General features: G+C 43.9%; 1 protein-coding gene across 6 annotated transcripts in view; it reads right to left on the bottom strand.

Annotated features, from left to right (window-relative positions):
- The window catches only part of CACNA1I (calcium voltage-gated channel subunit alpha1 I), a 366532-nt gene that overhangs the window by 33580 nt on the left and 311082 nt on the right, over window positions 1-21870 (bottom strand). For all 6 annotated transcript variants that reach the window (XM_079994542.1, XM_079994543.1, XM_079994544.1 and 3 more), the window contains 11 exons: window positions 20294-20466; window positions 18944-19363; window positions 17094-17194; window positions 16410-16533; window positions 13829-13897; window positions 12413-12597; window positions 11714-11840; window positions 9536-9661; window positions 6997-7086; window positions 3027-3219; window positions 1887-2038 (listed from right to left, as the gene is read on the bottom strand). In XM_079994542.1, coding sequence (XP_079850668.1) covers window positions 1887-2038; window positions 3027-3219; window positions 6997-7086; window positions 9536-9661; window positions 11714-11840; window positions 12413-12597; window positions 13829-13897; window positions 16410-16533; window positions 17094-17194; window positions 18944-19363; window positions 20294-20466 — 1760 coding nt within the window. The remainder of the gene's footprint in view (window positions 1-1886; window positions 2039-3026; window positions 3220-6996; window positions 7087-9535; window positions 9662-11713; window positions 11841-12412; window positions 12598-13828; window positions 13898-16409; window positions 16534-17093; window positions 17195-18943; window positions 19364-20293; window positions 20467-21870) is intronic.

Here is a 21870-nt window from a genome sequence, read left to right as displayed (position 1 = left end):
ACGGTGGAGTCTACTTCTTCCCGAATCTGAGCGATTTTATCTGCAAAAAACTTTGCAAAATCATTGCAGGAGAACATGTGGCCCGTACTGGGCCCCGATGTTACAGGTGGTTCCGCTAAATTGTGAACCACCTGAAAAAGTCTCCTGCTGCTGTTTTCTGCAGATGCAATAGAGGCGGTGAAGAAATTCTTCTTCGCCGTCGCTATCGCCACTTGGTAGGCTCGATGTTGAGCTCTAACCTGTGTCCGATCAGATTCGGAATGAGTTATCCGCCACCGGCGCTCTAGCCGTCTCAAAGATTGTTTCATTGCCCTCAGATCCGTGGAAAACCACGGGGCTCTCCGGGCTCCATGCAATCGGAGAGGGCGCTTCGGAACCAAACAGTCAATAGCCCTGGTTAACTCCGCATTCCAGCGGGCCACCAGGGAATCAGCTGAAAGGCCATCAACATGGGATAAAGCATCCCCTACCACTCTCTGGAAACCATTTGGATCCATTAAGTGGCGGGGGCGGACCATCCGAATTGGTCCCACCTCCCTGCAGAGGGGATGGGTCGCAGAGAAGTCCAGTTGCACCAGGAAGTGATCTGACCATGGCACTTCTTTTGTTTCACTTTTACTTAGTGTCAGATCACCAACATCCATAGAGGTAAACACCAGGTCCAAGGCATGTCCGCGGCTATGGGTTGGGCCAGACTTATTCAGGGACAGCCCCATGGAGGCCATGCTTTCCACGAAGTCCCGAGCTGCCCCTTGTAAGGTCGTGTCGGCATGGATGTTAAAATCCCCTAGGACGACCAAGCTAGGTGTCTCCAGGAGAACATCCGCTACGACCTGAAGCAGCTCGGGCAGGGAATCCTTGGTGCAGTGGGGAGGTCGGTACACCAAAAGGAATCCTGTACTGCCCCTATTGCCCAACTTCCAGAACATGCACTCAGAAAACTGGGTCTTCCCAATAGGACGCCTGGTGCAAACTAATGACTTTCTAATGACTTTCTGCAACCCCCCCTCCCCGCCCACATGACCTGGGTTGCTGTGCGTAAGAGAAACCTGGTGGACAAGCAGCGGCAAGGACAGGCCCATCTGCTTCATCCAACCAAGTCTCTGTTACACATGCCAGGTCAAGTCCTCCATCCATGATCAAGTCATGGATGGCAGTGGTCTTATGAATCATTGACCTGGCATTGCACAGCAGCACCTTCAGGTCATGTGGGTATCCCTTGCTGATTCTAGTATCCATCCGGTCAGGACCAGACCCGGAGGCAGGAATAGTCCTCAGACAACGACTAAACCTGCCTCCTCTGTAATGACATGGTCTGGTCTTAGCGTAACTCCTCCTCCTACCCGTGATCACTGAGATCGGTTGTCCCAGTGCATCCCCCCCTGTGGAACATGCCCCAGCCATTTTGTGGGCTGGGGCCCACTCCCCGGCAGCCCTGACCCCTCCCCCTAAGAACAAAATAACAACTTATACAAACAAACAAAACCAATAAAACAATACAAACAAAAAAATTTAAAAATTACAAAAACATCAAAATAAAAAAAATAATTCCCCAAACCCAACCAAACATCCATCCCACCCCCACCCCCCACATACAAAAAATCCAAAAGAATTTTTTAAAAAACATTTTAAAAACACTCTGTGCCCCTCCTGCAGTAACACTGTCCGAGTGAGGTCTGGCAGGCCCTGCCCTGGGCCAGGTGGTAAGTGGCAGGAAGGAGCAGGACCCTCAGGCACTCACTCAGGGGAGTCCTCCTGGGCAGCATCTATTTTCTACTTTATGTAAAAAGCAGCTCTTTGTGAAAAGGGGAGGAGAACAAGGGGAGGAGAACAAGGAAGGAGGAGGAAGGCATAAAGGTGGGATTTAGTCCCTTGAACTCACTCACCATTGGCTGGTTGTAGTGCTCCAGGGACATAGTGACAACGTTGAGGCAAATTATGAAAGTGATGAAGATGTCCAAGTAGTGGCTGGTGCAGACCGAATGGATGAGGAGGCGGACAGAGCAGTAGGTGGCATAATACGGCAAGCGCTGTGCTTCTGCCATGGGAGTGGCAAGGGGAGCAATCCAGGGTGGGAGGGAAGAGGAAGAACAGAGAAGAGGCAAGGAAAGGAAAGAATGAAAATGGAGGAAGGGGAGCAAGGTGAAAGGAAAGGAAAAAAAGAATGTAATAAAAGGGAACCAGAAGACGGGGAAGAAAACAGAAATGAGAGTGAGTAAGTGAAAGGGAAGAGGGGAGGAGAGGGGAGGGACAGAAAGAATCTGTTAGTCCTGTGTTTGTAGAAATGATACTAAACCAGCATTTCATGCTCCAAGAAACTGAGTTTTCAAATGAGCACAGGAAGCAAGCATCTCCAGAAAAGAAAAATCTGAAGTAAGGAGAAGTTACAGGGACTTCCATGGTTCTGGGACAGAGGTGCATTCAAAGGGGTTTAAGGAGCAGACGAGGGGAGAGGAAAGGCTGGACTAATTCACATCCAGGTGCATTTGGGGTATGTGTGTTTTTCTCATTAAATCATGTACACACAAAACTACATGCACAAATAAGAGGCACATTGAAACGGGATTCTCTTGGTTCCAAGGCTGTCTTAGAATATGATGACTGAAAGAGATAGAGATAGCCATGGGCCCCATCTACCCAAAGAACAGGTGATGTTAACAGGGTTTTTTTGGGCAGATGCTCAATGACATTTGACCAAGCGGCAAACAGCTCTCACAGTTTTGCCACCCACATACACATTAAGAACATAAGCACCTGCTGGGTCAGGCCAATGGCCTTCCTAGACTGGCACCCTGTTCTCACAGTGGCCTGTGAGAAGCCCAAGAGCAACAGCTCTCTCTCCCTTTTCCCATGGTTTCCAGCAACTGGTATTCAGAAGCATTATTGCCTCTAACTGTGGAGGTAAAATGCAGTCACCTGGGTTAGCGATGTTGTATTCGTTGTTGTTGTTTTTAATAAAAAATGATAAGTTTTTTCTCAGAAAACTTCAGCCTACGAACCAACAAAACACTTAGGTTGTTCCTTACTCCTACGCTTCTTCTCCAGGCGCCTCAAGCGCTTCTCTTCCCGCCGCCGGGCCTCTTCTGCCTCTTGGTATTGCCGACATTTGTGGAAGTTCTCCACCACCACCCCTACAAACATGTTGAGGACGAAGAAGCTGACGATGAGCAAGAAAGAAATGAAGTAAAGGAGCATCCAAGGGTTGTTGTTGGTCACTGGCTGGAATTAAAAAGACAGACAGACAGACAGAGAGAGGCTGTAGTTAGCACATTATGAGAGGAAAGACCAAGAAATGATTTTGTTGAAGGAAATCGGAGATTTCTGGAAAGCAAGGAAGACGGCAAGAATTTATGATTTTTATGACCAATGGGAGACCCAAACCTCATGGAAATGTGGCACAGGACACATCCTCTCTCCCCTCAAGCACTGGAGAGTGATATTTGTGATTTATTGAGGAGAGTTTACAGGCAATCCTTCCTTGACTGCCTGTTCTTTTCTTTCCTGGGAAAGGCATGGTGCATATATATGTGTGAACAAAAGTACTGCCATCACAGTGACATTCATCCATTCTGTCCATCATGAGGATGGTTTTAATTAATAGGGCAGCAATAAAAAAACTAGAGCAGTGTCATGTTGAGGAGAATGAATATTGAGCTGGGAAGTTCCTGCTTCACTGAGTGTTCAGGTCAAGTCACTGTATTTCATCCTCAGTCCTACCCTTGTGATCTACAATAAAGGGATAATAATAGTGGCATATCTTGCAGGTTTGTTGCATGGAATATTCATAATTTATATGAAGTACAGAGGAAAAGCAAAACAATCAGTCCAACTAATTTTTAACCTCTCCACTCAATTAAAAAGTGCTTTAAATTATTTTTTTAAAAGCTCTCAGATTTATCAGGCTATTGCACACGATGATCTTGATCAAATTCCAAAACAGTATCATTTTTTCCTGCACTCTAAACTTTTTTGAGGGAAACATACCAGGAGTGCAGTGTTAAGAGCTTATTGAAACAGTGTCCCAAAAGGATTTGACATGCGTGTCTTTCTGTGTGGGGGTGGCATTAGTATTTAGATTAATAATATTGGTAGCTGAAATACAAGAATAATAATTACAGTATCAGAGAAGAAGACATGGATAATTACAATAATCCTCTGAAGAACTCATTTAGCAATGTATACACAAATTATTAATGTTCGATCACTATTATCAAGTCATTAAATATCAGAAATTAGTACAGGCACAACAGCATTTTTCAGTGAAGTAATTTTGCAGCCCTGTGTGTATATTTGCTGCCTGAGATGCCAAAGAGAATATCCAGATGGGTAATGAAGCTAAGCTAGAGAAATGGAACGGTCAAATCCTATGCATGTCTACTCTGAATAAGTAAGTCCCATTAAATTCAATGGGGCTAAGTGGGTTGAGGTTCACAGTCTAAGGATTTTCCAGATTATTTTAAAAACAAAGCCCTGATTATGATTTTTAAAAGTGTTTTACTCATGTTAGAACAAATCCAGCATGGAATTTAATTCTATGTACTGGGAAAGGGGGAGAAACCTTGTTTGTGGTGGGAGTCATTCTGCATATGTAACAGGAGAGTGAAGAACTCTCACAAGAATTAATAAGGAGAAGACGGTGTCATTGGTAAGTAATTTATGTCACAGACAGTGTCCAATAGGAGAAATCCACAATAAAATGCTGGTGAATTTTTATATGGATCCTTAAAGAAAGCTCACAAATGGCTGCACAGGTGTGGAGAACTGAAATTTGGAAAAATGCAAAACTGAGAGAACAAAAATTGACAGATTCATCTGTCCTTATTCCCATGTGGGTAAAAACCGTTTTGTACGCATATTTTGGCTGCACTAGAACTGTTGTGAAGTTGTGCTAGAAATGGTTCTCTCCAAACAAGACCAGCTGAAAACCATTCTGCTATACTGAGAAAACAAGTTGCGTTCACAGTGTGGGTGTAATATATCACCGTCACTGTTTAGGTCCTGTGCAACTGCCATCTGCATTAGGGAAGTGATCTTGCATTATTAAAGTGAACAGGAACAGCAGCAGATTTTAGCTGCCAGCCATGAAAAGCCCTGCCTAGGGTGGGAATTGCCGCAAGTGATCATCAATCTGAAGAGTCTGCCATCATGCCCCAAAGGACATATGATACTACTGCAAAGCCATTAAGAGATAAAGAAGAAGACGACAGTGATTGGCAGAAGTTTATGCAAAAAGAATAAACGTGGGAGCATTAAAACAATTTTCTCCATGCTAGTTACCTGAGAGATATGCCATGTCTGCACACACAGAAAACAAAAGCTACACCCACTACAAATTAGATGAGGACAAACTGCAGTAAAAATGGAATGGCCCAGCATGAAAATAGTACCAATCAATCTGACAAATCTCTGAGGGAAGCAACGTGCTTTAAATGCAAGGTGTTTATACAACAATAGTACAGTTAAATAAGGAACTTATACTCTAAGGGCACCCTCCAGACTGTGGCAAATTTGTGGAAGGGATTCGAGCATATACTTGAACTGTTGGTTTGTGCAATCATAGTGGATTAAAGCACTCTGTTGCTCTAGAGCAACAAATCTGCTTTTAAAAATGCAAATGAATGCTTAACAGAAAGATGCGTGTCAGGGAACTGCCATCGGAGCCAGAGGCGGAGGGAAGGCTCCAGAGCGATGCCGGAGAGGGTCCCAGCAGGGAGAGAGGCAGCCCATCTGCTGGGGAAGGAAATCAGCGTAACACCAGGGGTGAAGGGGGGCAGATGGGGGAATCGGAGAGAAGGCTCCAGGACTCTTCACCGGAGACCAGTGGGGAGAGCACGGGTACTCCGCTGCCCACACCCTCCCTGCGCAGAAGACTTCCGCGCAGGGAGAGTAGGAGGAGACTTGGCGTCAAAGAACTTCTTTGCTGGAAGAAGTTTAAGAAACGCCCACTGATGGATTCTGCCAGTGACTGAGACAGCCACGAGTGCAAGGCTGTCCAGAGAGAAAGGGTTCAACCAGGCAACCTAGCCAGGAGTGGCGGCAACTTATGCACGAGCAAACCCCTTAGAACCATTACAATGCGCAAACATCTCACAAGCAACTCAGGATGAATCCTCGTTGTATAACTGTTGCATTAAAAAGTCAGAATAAATACCCAATGAAGAGTTTGTTTGGAGGGAGCCAAAAACAGGAGAGAAACAGCAGTGAGAGGGAGTGATAGAGAAGAGAAGGAGAGAGGACTGTGGGCAAATGTCTTGATGTGCATTTAAAGCCTATTTACACTTGGGAATGAGGATGAAGAGTATAGACTAAAGGCCATGGGGGGAAATGCAAGTTTTGAGGAGAGAATAGAGAACTGGAGAGAGAGAGAGAGAGAGAGAGAGAGAGAGAGAGATATTTGGCATTGCACATGTATTAAGGAAGTTCAGTGCACACAGCAAGAGGACATATTAGAAGGGTCAACTGAGAAATCTGTTATTCGCAAATTCTGCTACAAACTGACCTGATCTCTAATACTAAAATGCAGGTCAGAAACGGGTAATCTTTTGGAGTTTGCACTTCTAATTTTGAAATGCAGCTCCCACACTCAAAAAAGAGTACTAAAATGCATCTAGAAATGCAAGTTTTCATGATGACATAAATTTAGAAAAATGCACTTTGCGAGAAAATACCATTAGGAAAATATGTTCAAACATACATATTTTAAATTGCAGAAACAGGGAGGATTGGCTTTATGAATGAACACATGCAAAACAGACATTGACCAGAAAAAGAGTGATCTGTCTATGCTCAATGTGTTTTGTCATAGAGACATCATGAAAAATGGCCTGCCGCACTATGTTATCCAGAAAAAACTTAACCACTCCCCCTATAACTTCCTAGTACTTGGGGCGGTACATAGCAAACCAATTAGGAGTCATCAAAGATGGATCATCCAGCCTATTTAACAACCCAGCTGAAAGCAACATGAATGATCATTTTGTAAAGCAAGTTCCATACCTGCTGATCAACAGCCACAGCATCCAGTCCATTGTACATAATGTTGACCCAGCCATCTTTGGAAGCCAGTACAAAGAGTGACATCAAAGCCTGCAACACATGAAAGTGAGTCAGCTTTTGACTGGTTCAGGGGTTGACTATTTGATGCACACAAATGAATAGCAAAAAAACAGAGAGGTTCCTTCCTTCCTTCTTCCTCCACCACCCTGCCCAAGTTCTCCAGGAAAAGTTGATGGGAGAGGGAAAAGAATTTGCCTGTGAAAAGGGGGAAGAGAGAGAAGGAAGTGCTGCCAGACAGCTGTCCTCTGAGAAATTTGTCCCTAGAGAAACACCAGATCAGCTCAGTCACACTGTTGGTTTAGAAAAAAACTCATCACAATACACTCCATTCCTTGCTAAAATCTCACAAATCTATCAAATCCAAGGGGTTGCAAAAAAGGGAAACATGAAAAGTATCAGGAAGGACTGTGACATGCATCTGAATATTATTTTTTAAGAACCCACTTATCCCTTTATAACTGGCTCTGAACTCTTCCCTGCCACGTCTCACTCCAGCATGGAAAATTTGCACTCCATGCAAAAGTTGACCCTTCAAAAAAGATTCCAAGACACTTCAGGAGGCCTCCCTCCACCAACACTGGGAGAATATTATGGGAGAAGTATGGAGCATCCATTAAGAAAACATACAGATTAGACAGTGAATTTCAACTGGATGCAAACAGGGAAAGAAGCTAGAATATTTTAATCAGAAATGTAAAGCATCCTCCATAAACACTCGCTCTGCTTGCTCCCTTAAGAGCCTCCAGAGGCTGAGACTCGACAGTTTCCCTAGGCAACCATTTTCATTTCTCCAACAGTTCTTTTTGCAAAGAGATCTTTTCTAATGTCCGGTCTGAACATGCTTTACTGGAATCTAAACACACTATTTGTAGTCCTTCTTTCTTTGTCCCTCGTAAACACCGCCCCCCGATTGATTTCTTTGCATTTAAAACTTGCCACCAGGTCTCTTAAGATAGCATACAATGTAAACCGCATGAAAATGATATCCCTGTTCATGCAACTAAACAGAGCATGCAGAACATGTGCTGCTGCAAGGCAGGATTGTGGTGGCAGGCCTCATCTCCACCCTCCATGCAGTCATTGGCTCTTCCGTACAGGGTCTGTAGGATCCTGCTTTCCTGTCCTACATGCCCAGTAAATCCTGATTAGCACCATCAACAGCATTGGAATTAGAGTTAAAATTCTGACTTTTGAAAATATATTTGAAAATATTTTCAATTAATTATTACAGTTTAATCCCTCATAATGCATAGCTGTTTATCCTTTCCACGTAAATCATGTGCACATGTCATATGGTGGGAAGGGCCACAGCTCAACAGTAGGGTGTCTGCTTTGCATCTAAAGGTTCAATTCCTGTCGTGTCCAGGTGGTAGGGCTGGAAGGGAAGCCTGGAGAGCAACTTCTAGTCAGTGCAGACAATGCTGTGCTAGATGGACTGATGGTCTTGTGTTACCATCAAACTTCTGACACCGTGTGTTGGCTTCAGCTGTTTATCTAGAAACTCACTATAAGCCAAGTTAATGAACTTTATTTCTGAAAAGGTCTGGGAACCTACATAAAGTGGTAACAAACTTCTTTAGTCAGGCCACTTCTCTGAGTCAGCTCTGCAGCAGCTGGCCTCCTGGGCTATGCCTGTTTCTCTTAAAAGGGCCATGTGCCAGTTACTTAACTACACAATTCATACAGGTGTGACTCGATAGAAGGCAGCTTTCTATGTTCCTATGTGTTCTAGAACCTCAACATGCTATTTCTGATTCTTTTTTCTTTTAGGTCTCAGAGGTCTTCAGCTTTCTCTGACCTCTGAGACCACTTGAAAGATTCCTGGATACTGTAAATGAGATGTGCTGCTTTTATTGAATTTTTTTAAGCAGCTTCTGAATTGCTGCTTTGCATTAATCATTTATTGTACAGTACGCCAACTTGATATTATTCCAATGAGATGAGGTATATCAGTATTTTAAACCAACCAACCAAACCAAACCAAACCAGACTCAGAGGCATTATCTGAACCAAAGTTAAGCACTTTGCATCCCACTGAAATTCGTAATGGAGTAAAGGCTACAGTTCTTTAACCCACTTACCTGGGAGCCAACCCCATTAAACAATGGTATTTACTTCTCAATAGACATGTAATTGCATGCTTAACTGAAGCTTTAATTGCCGTTTTTATTAAAATGTGGTTGGTTTAGTTTAGTTTCTATGTGCTGATTTTATTGCTGAAACCAAGGAGACTTAGAAGTGCTTAATGTTGGATGGACTGTGCCATTTGGGATTCTGATTCTTAAGGTATATCTATCTTATAATGTAGTAATGAAAAACTGGATACGCTTCTGAAGACGAAGGCTCTCAACAGCAGTCCTACAACCTCCCATCCTTCAATGTGAGGATCGATGTCTGATGTCACAGTTCCTCCTTTTGGGCTGAAGACACCAGGGAGACTAAAACGAGTCTAAGGAAACTTGGAGGGTTCCACATTTACCTGGCCCAGATTGTCGAAGTTGTATTTGTGATGGACCCACTTGTAATTGGCAGCCATGCAGTCAGACCTATTGGTGATGTTTCGGGTGTCCACGCCCAGACAGTGGTAGAACTTCCCCTTGAACAGCTGCAAGAAGAAACCGCTTTGTCAGAGACTTTGCTGTTAAGTGGTGCTCCTGAGTTTGGTTACGAGACAAGGCAACTTGCACCTCTTGGTCACTGACTGCCACCTGGTTTAAGACCCATTGTGAACTGAGAGTCATTAACCTCCTGACACCCATTTGGAAGTAATTAAATGAGAAAGTAGCTGAATGGGGACTAGCAGAAGCAAAATTCCCCCAATTCTATTCTCCAGGCCAGCCTAGAGTTATTCTGTTCCAAATTGTTACTGGGTTTGCTGAATGCGAGCATACTGCTCCCATAAATTATATACTCAGAAAATATCCCCTACTTCTCAGACATTTCAACATAAATTTACTCGGTGGTGACTTAAAAAAAATCTGTTGCCCCAGTTCCCTTTCCCATATGGCAGGGATTGGATTGTGCATTTGGAAAATCTCAGGGTGACTTCACACGTTACAGGAAGCTCATCTGCTTTCTAGCACTTCCCGTACATTATGAAACTGCCATCCCTACATACAGATTAAATATAGCACATTCTTCCAAATGATAGAAGCACTACCCACTCCAGCAGACCTCTGCAGTAGGAGCCTAAAATAAAACAGAACGTCACTACTTTCTTCTTCAAATAGTCGTGGGTGGATCCAGTGCTTGGAATGTGGGGGAAAGTCAGGAATTAACAGAAACCACTTTTTTTGTAATAAAACAGCAGGTAGATATCTGCGCTCTCAAGCATTTCAGTTTGGACCAGCAGCCAACATGCCATTTCAGCATTGGGTCCTGAGGTCCAGCTGAATCTTACTGTAGCCCTGAACACCAGCCGTGCACTCTTATTATTTTGAAATGCATCCCTTCCAGCTATCACATTAGAACTCGACCAAAGAGGGAGTGTGAAACAGTGAATATGACCCCTCCTCTAATTTTTTATTAAATCTCGAAAAATATTCCAAAATATTTATTGTCATAAACAAAATGTTTTTCCCTAATATAAATTCCTTCTTGACGTCCCACCCCTCCTTTCCTGATGTTTGTTTTTTACTTTTTTTTATTAGTGCAATATGACATCTCAAGCTCATCCAAATAGGTTCTTGCTTTCTCTGTGTCTGCATTTTCAGGGATGAGCTGGGAGCCTGGGAGCCTCTTCTTCCAGACCTTTGGCTAATTAAACAATCTATGGCCTTTTAAACTGTGTAGGATATTATTTTTTGTTTGCTATTATGGTATGCATTTTTGTGTTTTGAGATTGTAAACTGCCTTGTGATCTTTCAGATGAAGGGCGGTATAGGAATTTAATAGATTAGAATTAGAATCGATGCATTCCTAGGCAGATGCCATGGGGACAGCACTTTGTTTGCCATCATTTCTGAAGTCCGCTTGCAAGTGGCTTGCATTCGAACTGCTTGCAAATGGACTTTGAAGTGATGTCTCTCAGCGTCCATCAGCTGATCAGTGCTGAGAGCCACCTCCTTGGAAATCCAAGTGGCTTGAATACATTATCAGGTGTCTGACAAATAGGCGGTTCCACCTGCTTGTCAAAGTTGGCCTGCAGTGAGGGGTGGGGGAGGGAAGGAAGAATCCAGCCCACCAACCAGATCCCGTGCCCCACCCTGCCTCATCAGGAGACAAAAAGCCACACATCTCTTGACAAATTTCCTATCCACCTCTTTACCATGGTCTATATTATAATGGGAAAGCAGGCCTTTAAGTAAGCAGAAGTAAATTCTCAACTGCTTTCATGTTAGGACAAAAAGATGCAGCAGAGGAGACACAAAGACAGAGGAACCAGAGTGGTGTAGTAGTTGTAGTGTTGGACTAGGATCTAGGCAACGCGGGTTCAAATCCCTCCTCAACCATAAAACTCAGTTGGGTGACCTTGGGCCAGTTACAGTCTCTCAGCCTGGCCTACCTCACAGGGCTGCTGTGAGGGTAAAATGGGGAGGAAGAGAACCATGTACACCACCATGAGCTCCTTGGAGGAAAGGTGGGATATAAATGCAATAAAATTTTAAAAATAATTAAAAATAATACATTTTCTCATAGATGATATTAACAACAGTACCTGCACCCCAAGAATGCCAAAGATGATGAAGAAAGCACAGCAAATGAGGACGATGTTTCCAATGGGCTTGAGTGATGAAATGAGTGTCTCGACCACAAGCTTCAGGCCCGGCGCACGACTTATAACCCTGAAAAAGAAGCACTGTGAGGAGCAACAATAAGGGAGACGTAGAACAGAGATGCTTTTCTCAATGTTTTACGAAGAGCTGCTCTAAAAAGTATCACGGCACAGCTGCTTGCCCCGTAAAGCAACACGGCAATTTTCCAGCAAGGGCATCATTTCATCCCCATATATGTATTTTTGTACACATTACATGGCTGGACAATTGCATTACAAAATTAAGAGCAATGCCAGTTTCGAAGAACAGCTGTGCTTTGGTTTGCATATTGCTTTTGAAAGTGCAAATTAGGCACCTAAATGCAAACTCAGTCTAAATTCTCCCCCATCGCTACTGTCAAAACTGACTCTGGATGCATACACACCCACTCCCTGCCTCTATGCTTGTTCTTTCCTATTTTGATTGGCCTTGTCATCACAGACTGTATCTAAGTGCCCTAAGCTCTTGACCCTTCTTATTGCCCTTTCCAAAACCTTTATCACGGCAAAACATCTCGGAGTCCACACAAGCTTTCTCTGGGTGTTCAGAAGCAGGGTCCTTACAAAAGAGAGGAGGAGGGAGACTAGCCTTTTGGATCTCACCTAAGAGGGCGTAAAGTACGCAGCAGCCGGAGGACTCGCAGCACCCCCAGAATTTTGGCTCCACCAGCAGAGGCTACCGAAACCACAATATCAATGATGGATACGAACACCAAGAAGCCATCCAGGATATTCCAGCTACTGCGGAGATAGGCCTGCTCTCCAAAATATAGGCCAAGGGAGACTACCTAGGGGAGATGAGAGAATGCATGAGTGTGGAGAACGTGATAGTCAAGCAGTAACGCTGAGCTACACTCCTGGAACTACTACACAGTGCAGATACTTGAGGGTTTCACCTGGGTACAGAATTCTTGATGGGAACAGGCAAGGGGTCAATGGAAAGCTGATCACTGACACTGATATAATGCTTGGCTCTCTTCTAATAAAAACAACAACAACCAAAACTCTGGGGAATAAAAAATGGACAGGAGGGCCTGATTTCACCTCTAACAAATATCTTTTTTAAAAGCTGCTAATAGCCACCAAGGCCCTGATAATCTTCTTGCTGCTGCTGCTGCTTATACTATATACAAATCCCTTCATCACCACAGAGATAATTTCAAGTTTTGGAGTTCTGAGATTTGGAAATGAAAGGGTTTTAATCAGTGCTTTTTTCTGGGGGGACACAGGGGTATGCATACCCCTAAACAATTTGTGAAACTTTGTACTTTTGTCCATTTACTGTATTTGTTTTTCCCAATTTGAACTATAAAATGGTGATTTTCTTGAGTCAAAATGAGAGTATCCCTAAACATTTATTTTTTAGAAAAAAAAAACCACTGGTTTTAATTCTCAGTACTTCCTATCATGCCAGCCTGTGGGAAGCAATTGTACAAATATAACCAGCAAGAAATATGGCAACACTGAATATTTACTCATTTGGGGTGTGTGTGTGTGTGTGTGTGTGTGAATGTACTGGATCCTTTCTTAGGAGGAGGGAAGAAATGTTTATTTGGGGGAAAAACACAACCCCTGAAATCACTTTCAAAGTGCTGCCATTATTTGCCCCACCGTCTGTCTCTTGGGTGCTATTCTCATTGCTCCCCACCGTGAGTTCTCTCTTTTCTAAAGTTACCCTAGCCAGCCAGGGGTCATGCAGCGACCTTGATGCTGAAATGCTTCACAGCTCATCAGATTCAGCTAAGTGCTGATATCATCATGGGCAAGCAAAGCCTATTCGGGTGGAGCTCTGAATAGACAAAGAATTGCTGCCCTATTTGCAGCAATATATGTACATTCACCAAAAGGGCATCTGCCCTTTTTAAACTCTGATAAATATATTTGTGAAAATGGCACCCTTTTGTACCTTACCCGTCGCCCCCCCCCCAAATGGTATGTTTGCCTCCCTGACAGACTTGGAAGGGGTTAGTTGGGTCAGTGAAATGGGGACGGCTTGGTAGCTGTCAATGAGTGACTTACTTTCAGTGTCATCTCAGCAACGAAGATCGCTGTGAAGATGTAATTGGATACCGTAAGGAAGATTCTCTCCTGGAATAATCAAAGGCAGCCTCAGAATGTATCTAGCAAGAGCTCTGCAGTTTGAGTCATTGCAACGAGCTTGGCAAATCCTACTTGGTTGCTAAGAGTCAGGTGGATCTAAAAGTCTAGGGTACTTTAAGGTCAGCTGCCAAAAGCATCACCCCACCCAACATCTCAAGTACATTATAATATGCTGTTGTCCTTCCTAGTCTACTGTTGTGGCCCAATCAGTTCCTAGTGGATGTGGCAGAAATAAAAAATGAATGTGAACAGGCCAGCGACTGAGGTTTTCTTTTCATTTACATTCACAAATACCTAAAAAAAAGATACAAACACAGCTAAGGGCATGCTCACATTGCCAGTTACACTCCATCCAGTGCATTCCCACTGCTAGTTTTAGAAGTCACATTCCCACGGCATGAGCCACAATCCATGCTGACCCTGTGCTTTGTTGACAAATACTGCTATTTGATGTGTTTCCCCCTCAAAGCAGCTTCAATTTGACTAGAAAACTAGATGCAGAGTTAGCAGTCATGTGACCATGCCCTAATAAACCATTGTGCATGCACAGATGACAGCTTCATAAATGGGAGTTCTGGGGGAGGAGGGGTTTGCAGGGGTGAGGAAACAAAACAGGTAATGCCTCATCCTGTCTCTGATGTGAACTGTGCAAATGCAGCTTAAAACGCAGCAGGGGGGAAATGAACCTGCTGCATTTTGAGCCACATTTGCCAACATGCCTTCCAGTTGTGAACTGTTACACCACTGAATAGAATCCTCAGGTAGATGGTGCTCCTAGCAATCAAGCCAAGTATGTGGCTCTTCTGTGGTTGAGGCAAACTGTGCACAGAACATAGGAAACTGCCTTATAACAGCAAGATGTTCATTTGGCCCAGCAGCAGCTCTCCCAGGTCTCAAGCAGAGGACCTTCTCATTACTTGCCAGGTGAGCCTTTTAACTAGAGATGTCAGGGATTGAATTTGGAGCCTTCTGCATTCAAAGTGTGTCCTCTGTCACTAAGCTATGGTTCCCCCCACTACCGGGCACAACACTGGACTGTCACTGCAAACCCACATTTGCAGAAGGGAGGCTTGTTCACACAGTTTGCCATGAGCTGGAAAGTGCTGCCTGCTATGTGCCCAAGGTTCATAAGTGGAATTTCGCAAGCCTTGTCTCAGGAATGTGAAAACAGTCTTCAGTGTGTATGTTCTCCTGATTATACATTTAAAAGCTAATCCCCAAAGCACACAGATAAACCATCTTATCTAACTTTCATCTTCAGTGTTGTCGTGTACACAATGAGCTTCCCTCTTATTGGCAGGTGTATAGATTTCCAATACATGAGAAATATATGTGTTTTCCTCATTTTTTACTATCAATGGCTGCTGTTATAGTAATGTACCGTATTTTTCGCCCTATAGAACTCACTTTTCCCCCTCCAAAAATGAAGGGGAAATGTGTGTGCGTCCTATGGGGCGAATGCAGGCTTTCGCTCTCGCTCTCCAGGCTTCAGGAAGCTATCCGCAAGCCTGTTGGGCTCCCAAGGCTTGCGGATAGCAGCCTCCAAACCTGACCTGGTTTGGAGGCTGGCGGTGGGGAAAGCAGCGCTTCTCCCTACTGCCAGCCCCACAAGCTCGGGGGACAGTGGGGAGGCAGAGCGCGCCTTCCCGCTGTTCTCCGACCTGGTTTGGAGGCTGGCGGTGGGAGCTGCCTGCATCCCAAAGCCTGGAGTGCACTGAGCTTTGCGCCCCGGGCTTCGGGAAGATATCCACAAGCCTGAGGAGACCAGCACGACTTCCCGCCGGGCTCCCTAGGCTTGCGGATAGCAGCCTGTTCTGGGGGCTGAGGTCGGGGGAAGCTCGGGTTTCCCCCGCCCCAGCCCTGTGCCTGGGGGGGGGGGGAATAATTTTTTTCTTTATTCCCCCCCCAAAAAAAACGAGGTGCGCCCTATGGGCCGGTGTGCCCTATGGGGCAAAAAATACGGTAAGGAAGTACCATTCTGAAGTTTTAGATAGGAAGCGTTTTCTTCACATAGAATATATTGTCAAGGATTTCATCTGAATGGCTAAAGTATTTTACAAGCATATGCTCTTTTATGTCACACACATTTATCTAAAATAGATATTCTGACACTTACTAACACAGATAAGAAACATCATCACTCTAACTCAGGACAGGGGGGCCTTTTCAGGCAGAGTGCCAAATTACCCTGGTAAAAAGGTGTTTAGGGCTGCATACTAGTAGTGGCAGGCCCAAGCTCACACATGCAATCACACATATACAAAGCTGCTTCCACTGGAAACAGAGGCATACATTTAATTCTTAGTAAAACTAGTCAAGTTCCATTTTCCATTTTCTCCATAGACTTGTTTTACCAAGATTGTAAAACAAACAAACAAAAACAAAAAACAAAAAACCCACACTCTCCAACATCCTTTCTATGTCCTAACTGTGCAAAAGGTAAAAAGAACTCTGCTCCCCTAAGATTCTATGGTCCATCTGAACAGGTTATAGTACTCACTGTGCTTCTCTGTTCAATCTGTGGTCTCTCCAGGGCAATAGTGATGCAGTTCAGGAAAATGAAGGCCAGGACAATGTAATCAAACAGCTTATGGGCGATGATAGTTTGACAGAGGATACGAAATCTGAAAGACAGTTCACTTGTTTGTGAAGTGCATATGTTTCTAAGGAATGATAGGGGTAGTGAGAAGGTTTGGGGGAATTGGAAGATGATAAAATTACTCCCTGAAACTTTAGCTGTTAAACCTCCTGTTCAAAATTCGTTTGGTTCCACTTGAAGACTGTGCAACTGATTTAATTAGTATTGCCTCATGGCAAACTTTTAGAATCTCTCATTTTATTAATAATAAATAGTAGTAAATTTGAGAGCTGGGATAACTTCCTCTGCTGCTATAAGCTTTGCAAAATAATGCAGAATGTATTGTGAAAAGAAGATACAGTAGTGCAACATTGCTAAAAAATACATCATGGTGTATGTCTGATAATGTAATGCAGGCGTCAGCAAACTTTTTCAGCAGGGGGCTGGTCCACTGTCCCTCAGATCTTGTGGGGGGCCGGACCATGTGCTCTAAAAGATGTGCAGGTGTGACTGAAGGTAAATGCAAAAAAATCAAGGCAGCGTGGTAGTATCCCACCCCAATTTGCCCATCCCTCACAAACATAAGCAAAAGTAAAGGACACGTACCTGTTTTGTGGTGAGAAAAGGTAGATGGACCAGTCTTCACGCAACTCACACCAGTCTGGCTTGTAGGCCTCTATCATCTTTTTGATACGGAAACACAGGCTCTGTGAAAAGCGAGGCAGAACATCAGAAGTTGCCGCCTTCTTCACTTTCCCCACATGAGCAAGACTCCTTTAACGCCTTGCATACCAAAAACTGAGAAACCTCCCAATTACAGGTTCTTCATCTATATGGCTCATTCACTACCCACCATGCCCCATGCAGGGTAAGAAAATGACTTGAAATCACAGCTGTGGGAGACGATGATGGCATGGACAGAGCGTTCAGAAGTTTCTCTCTGATCTGACATAAAACTGAAGGGCTGAAAAGAGAACCTCAAGGTCATCAGAGCCAACTGCAAGCACCATGGCAGGATTAATGAACTAATTTACCTCCTAGAAAGTAGAGAATCAGCACTGCCATTCTGACGTAGACTGAAAGCTTTGCTGATTGGGCAACACTTAAAATTACCAACAGCCATGGGCTACTGAAACAGCTCAGAGCATTGCCTTCTACTGAGAAAACCCCCAAATGCCTCTTATTGATACTGACATTTCACACCTGGTGAAATCCATCGAGTCCCTTCGAGAGAGAATTTTATGTAGCCGAGACTGAATCCTGAGCACCCTTACTTGGGTGTTGGGAGTAAGTCTTGGGGAATCAGACTCAATTTGAAGTAACATTGCATAAAGTTCACAGTAATTTTTCAAACATTGGCTACATCAGAGGTTTGTGCATTCTTACTAATATTGCCTATTCCATAAGTGATAGAGAGACACAGTTAGAGGCATGCAGGTATCCATGGGGATGTTCCTAATGCCAAAAATATAAAGGAAAGTCTGAGATGTAGTATAAGAGGATATATTCTACTAACACATCTGGAATTTCAGACAAGACTCAGGCTAAGGACAGGGCTTCAGATAGATACACGTAAAGCCTAATCACTGCTGATCTTTAAAAAACAAGAAAACCTATGAAGTTTGATAGGATTCTGCTGTACTTGTGGGTGGGATTTTTAGCTGTTCTTGGTGTATGACAGAGATTGAATTTTCATGTCTTGTAAGCTGCCTTGCGTGGGCAGTGTGCCCTGAAAGGTGGCAGAAGCACTCTGAAACCAATTAAATAATGACAGAAGAGTCTATGGCTTGGGAAATCTGGGGAACCATAGAGTTCTATAGAGTTCTTCAAAAGCTGATCACTCTTCAATGAGAAGATCAGAATGGGCAAATCTTCCTGGAAGATAGCTCACTCACCACTAGGGAAGGGCAAATGTCTCAATTTTTGTCTCTCTCAGTTTCTATTTTTTTTTTCTGTTGTCAAGTTCAGTGCTCCACATTTCTGTATCAGTTTGTGATTTTTGTAAAAAAATATATATATCATGAAAACTGATCAGCATTCTAATGCAAATTTCTCCTAACATACATGTGCTGGTATAAAATTTTGCCTGATATACACATTCCAATAGGCAATTTTCCTGAGTAGAATGCGTTTTCATATGGTATTTTCACTAATATATGCATTCTTATGCACATTTTTACCTACTATTTCCTTCCTTGGTATGCATTATTTAATTGAAGAACTGCAACACAAAGTCACAGAACACAATGTTCTTTTCAGAGAACATGACATGAAAAGCATTTCATGGGAGGAGAAGTTTTGGAAAGGGTTCTGTTAGAGCTTCACTGTGATCTCTCTTTGCACAGTACAGCCAGGAAGTTCTGGGCTGGCCCAGCTCACCCTCTTATCTGCTATGATAGTTCTCCTTAACTCTACAAAGTCCTAATGCCCCTTTAGTAGGGGAAGCAACTACTTACATAGTCTATCTCCTCCTCGTCTTCTCCATGGTCTTTGCGGTTGTTCATTTCTGGGAACATATCCTTAGCAATGTTGGGCATTTTGCCATTGCAGTTCTGGTGCTCACTGGGCCCTGTGGTCACACCCGTTTTCCGCAAAGGCCTGTGATTGGATAGGACCGTGGGTGCCAACTCCACCAGTTCAGAGGAGTCTTTGGTGTCCAAGGAGAGGGTTCGCCGATGGTGGTGAACTCTTACAAGCCCTTCCTGTTCACCCTCTGATGCCCTGTGTCGTTCCCCAGATAAGAGGGACTCGTGCTCAGCTGAAGGAGGCTTGTGCTTGAGGCTGTGTCCCCGGGCGAGGCTGTTCCAGCTGGAGCGGCGGCTCCCCCAGCCCCCAGTCCGGCTCCAGGCACCGTAATGAGAACTACGAGAGCTAGACTGCAATAAATCCAAGAGAGGGTTCAGCACCCCCACCCAAATAGGAAAGCAGCACAAGTCAACAACCTCAGCCATTTATTTATTAAGAATGTTTTTAGACCATCTTTCATTAGGAAAATCACATGAGGCAGTTCGGAATCAACACAGATCATTAAAATTACAATGGAACAATAACTTACTTCAAACTAGTTGCTTTTACTTCAAGCTCTTTTAACTGTAAATTAGAGGTATATGGTTTTGGCTTGGTCATCATAATAACTAAATCACAGCACACATTGGCTGTCACCCACCAGGAGCACTGCTTTCCTTCATCAAGACCCAACCACCCAGCACTACTCTTATCCATTTCCATAGGGCTGGAAGGGAAATGGATCTTGCACATTCTAACAGTGGGGACAACAAGTTCTGGAAAACCATGGAGGATGTAGAGCAGAAATTCATGGAAGATACAGCTTTCAATGGCTACTAGTCAGGATGGCTATAGATTATTTACAGGACCAGACGCAACATGTCTCTGGATGCCAGTCACTAGGGAACAGCAGGAGAATAGGGCTATCACTCCCTCAATCTGCTTATGGGCTTCTCAAAGACACCTGACTGGCCTCTGAGGGTAGCAGGATGTTTTGGTCTGATCCACCAGTGCTCTTCTTACATTTGAACTGAAGCTGGGGTTTGGATTAAGGTTTGGATTAAGAGAGATGTTGCTTAAGCTAGAGTACATATGAGCTGAGGAGTGTTGGAAAATGTAGCCAATGGCAAGCTTGAGAGGAAGCAATAGCTCAGTACCAGAGCACATGCTCTGAATGTAGAAGAACTTATTCTCTGGTCCCATAAAGTAAACTATCTTATTCTCAGGTGTTAGGACTGGAAATCATTGTAGTATGTTGGCTTTAGGCAACATGTGCTACACCTAGATTTAAATTCACCCACCAGAGACATCACACTGCTTTTCCTGGATTCGAGGGCCATGAGGACTTGGTCAGGCTGCAGAGTATTTCGGGAAGGGTTGGGAATTCCAGCAGCTGCTCCAGGCTGGTTGAGACACGGAAGGCTGGGGTCAAGATGTCCATTTGGGGTCATGGGAATTGCACAAAGCTTTGGATCTGAGCAGAAAAATGCAAAGGAAAGAGAGCAAAGGACATTCCGTTTTCCACCCAGAGAGCCCTTCGATAAATGCATTCACGTGCTTTCAGATATATAGTGGACTCGAAGGAACTGTGCTCATACATAAATTCCACATACATAGATTCAGACTTTGGCGCTATCTCCATAGCAATGCCTCTAGGAAATAGGGAGAACAATATGGGAGAACAAAAAGTATCCTTCTCCTCCATCACCCAATAGCTTCTGCACTGACAGTGCTTCATACTTTTCCCATTAAATCTGGGAAACGTTCTCCTTGGGAGAAAGTAAAGCTTATTCTTTATTGCCCAAATGCTTAGCAAAGAAGATTCTTGCAGTAGGCACTCCACTACAGCAGCAGGAGAACTGATGCAGTAGCAATAGCTATCCTTAGTGTGAGCAGCTTAATATTCACATACATGGAAAGAAGCAAAACTGCAATGACTGATGATACCCCCCCCCCCCGCTTTCAAATCGAAGGCAGCTGTAGCTTTGTTCCTGCAGCAGGAACACATTACAAAAGGAGAATATAGTAAAAATGAGAGAAACCGATGAAGACATTAACCAATCCGTGACAAGCTGTTTTGTATCCTATGTTTGAGAGCCACCTCTGCGTCCCCAGACCAACACCAGCAAGTCTCTTTTCATTTGTATCTGGGAATCTATCTACTACCAGACATGTCTTGACTTCCCTGGAAGCAGAGCGCCTATTGAGCCATTTGGCCTTGGAAACCAATCAGCAATATTAGGGGCTTTGAGGTTCTGAAGCAAGCAGACAACCAGTGAAGTTCCCTCCAGGTTGGGCACCCTACAAACCAGCAGTGAATAAAAACTGAAGTCCAGAAGGAGAGGCAGAGATGTATCTTTAGAATGGTACACACTATTGGGTGCTGCCATATGGTAAAGAGAAAAGATCATTGCTCACAACACAAAGATAAAATGCTATTTCTCTCTTCAAGTACCACTCCAATGTAGTAAGGGTGCCTGACTGGGGTGCATTTCCATGGTTAGTTGCCCCCATCACTTTCTTTAAACCCCAAAGTCCCAGCAAACTTCCCCCTCTTCACTGTGGTCCTTAATAAGAATACGCAGGCTTGTAACTGGCATTTACAGCTGTTTGTGTTAAGGGCAATTTGCAGTATTCTCAAAGAAGAGCAGAGGGCATTGCTTTGGCTATCACACAAACAAAATTCTGCCATCCTGTCTTTTGGCTGATTTTACTGATGTTTGAATCCAACCTTTTGTCAAGTCAAATCAGTAGCCACAGGGTATTTTACACATATTTTTTATTTCCGTCTGATGTGCTTTGTGTGATTTGAACACTAGGGGTTTGATTGAAACTCAGTGTGGGAGCCCAGTTCCATCAGCAGCTTGAACATCTTCAT

This window comes from Podarcis cretensis, assembly GCF_951804945.1.
Source record: "Podarcis cretensis genome assembly, chromosome: 10".
Taxonomy (NCBI): Eukaryota; Metazoa; Chordata; class Lepidosauria; order Squamata; family Lacertidae; genus Podarcis; species Podarcis cretensis.
This window is presented reverse-complemented; position numbering and strand designations above follow the sequence as displayed.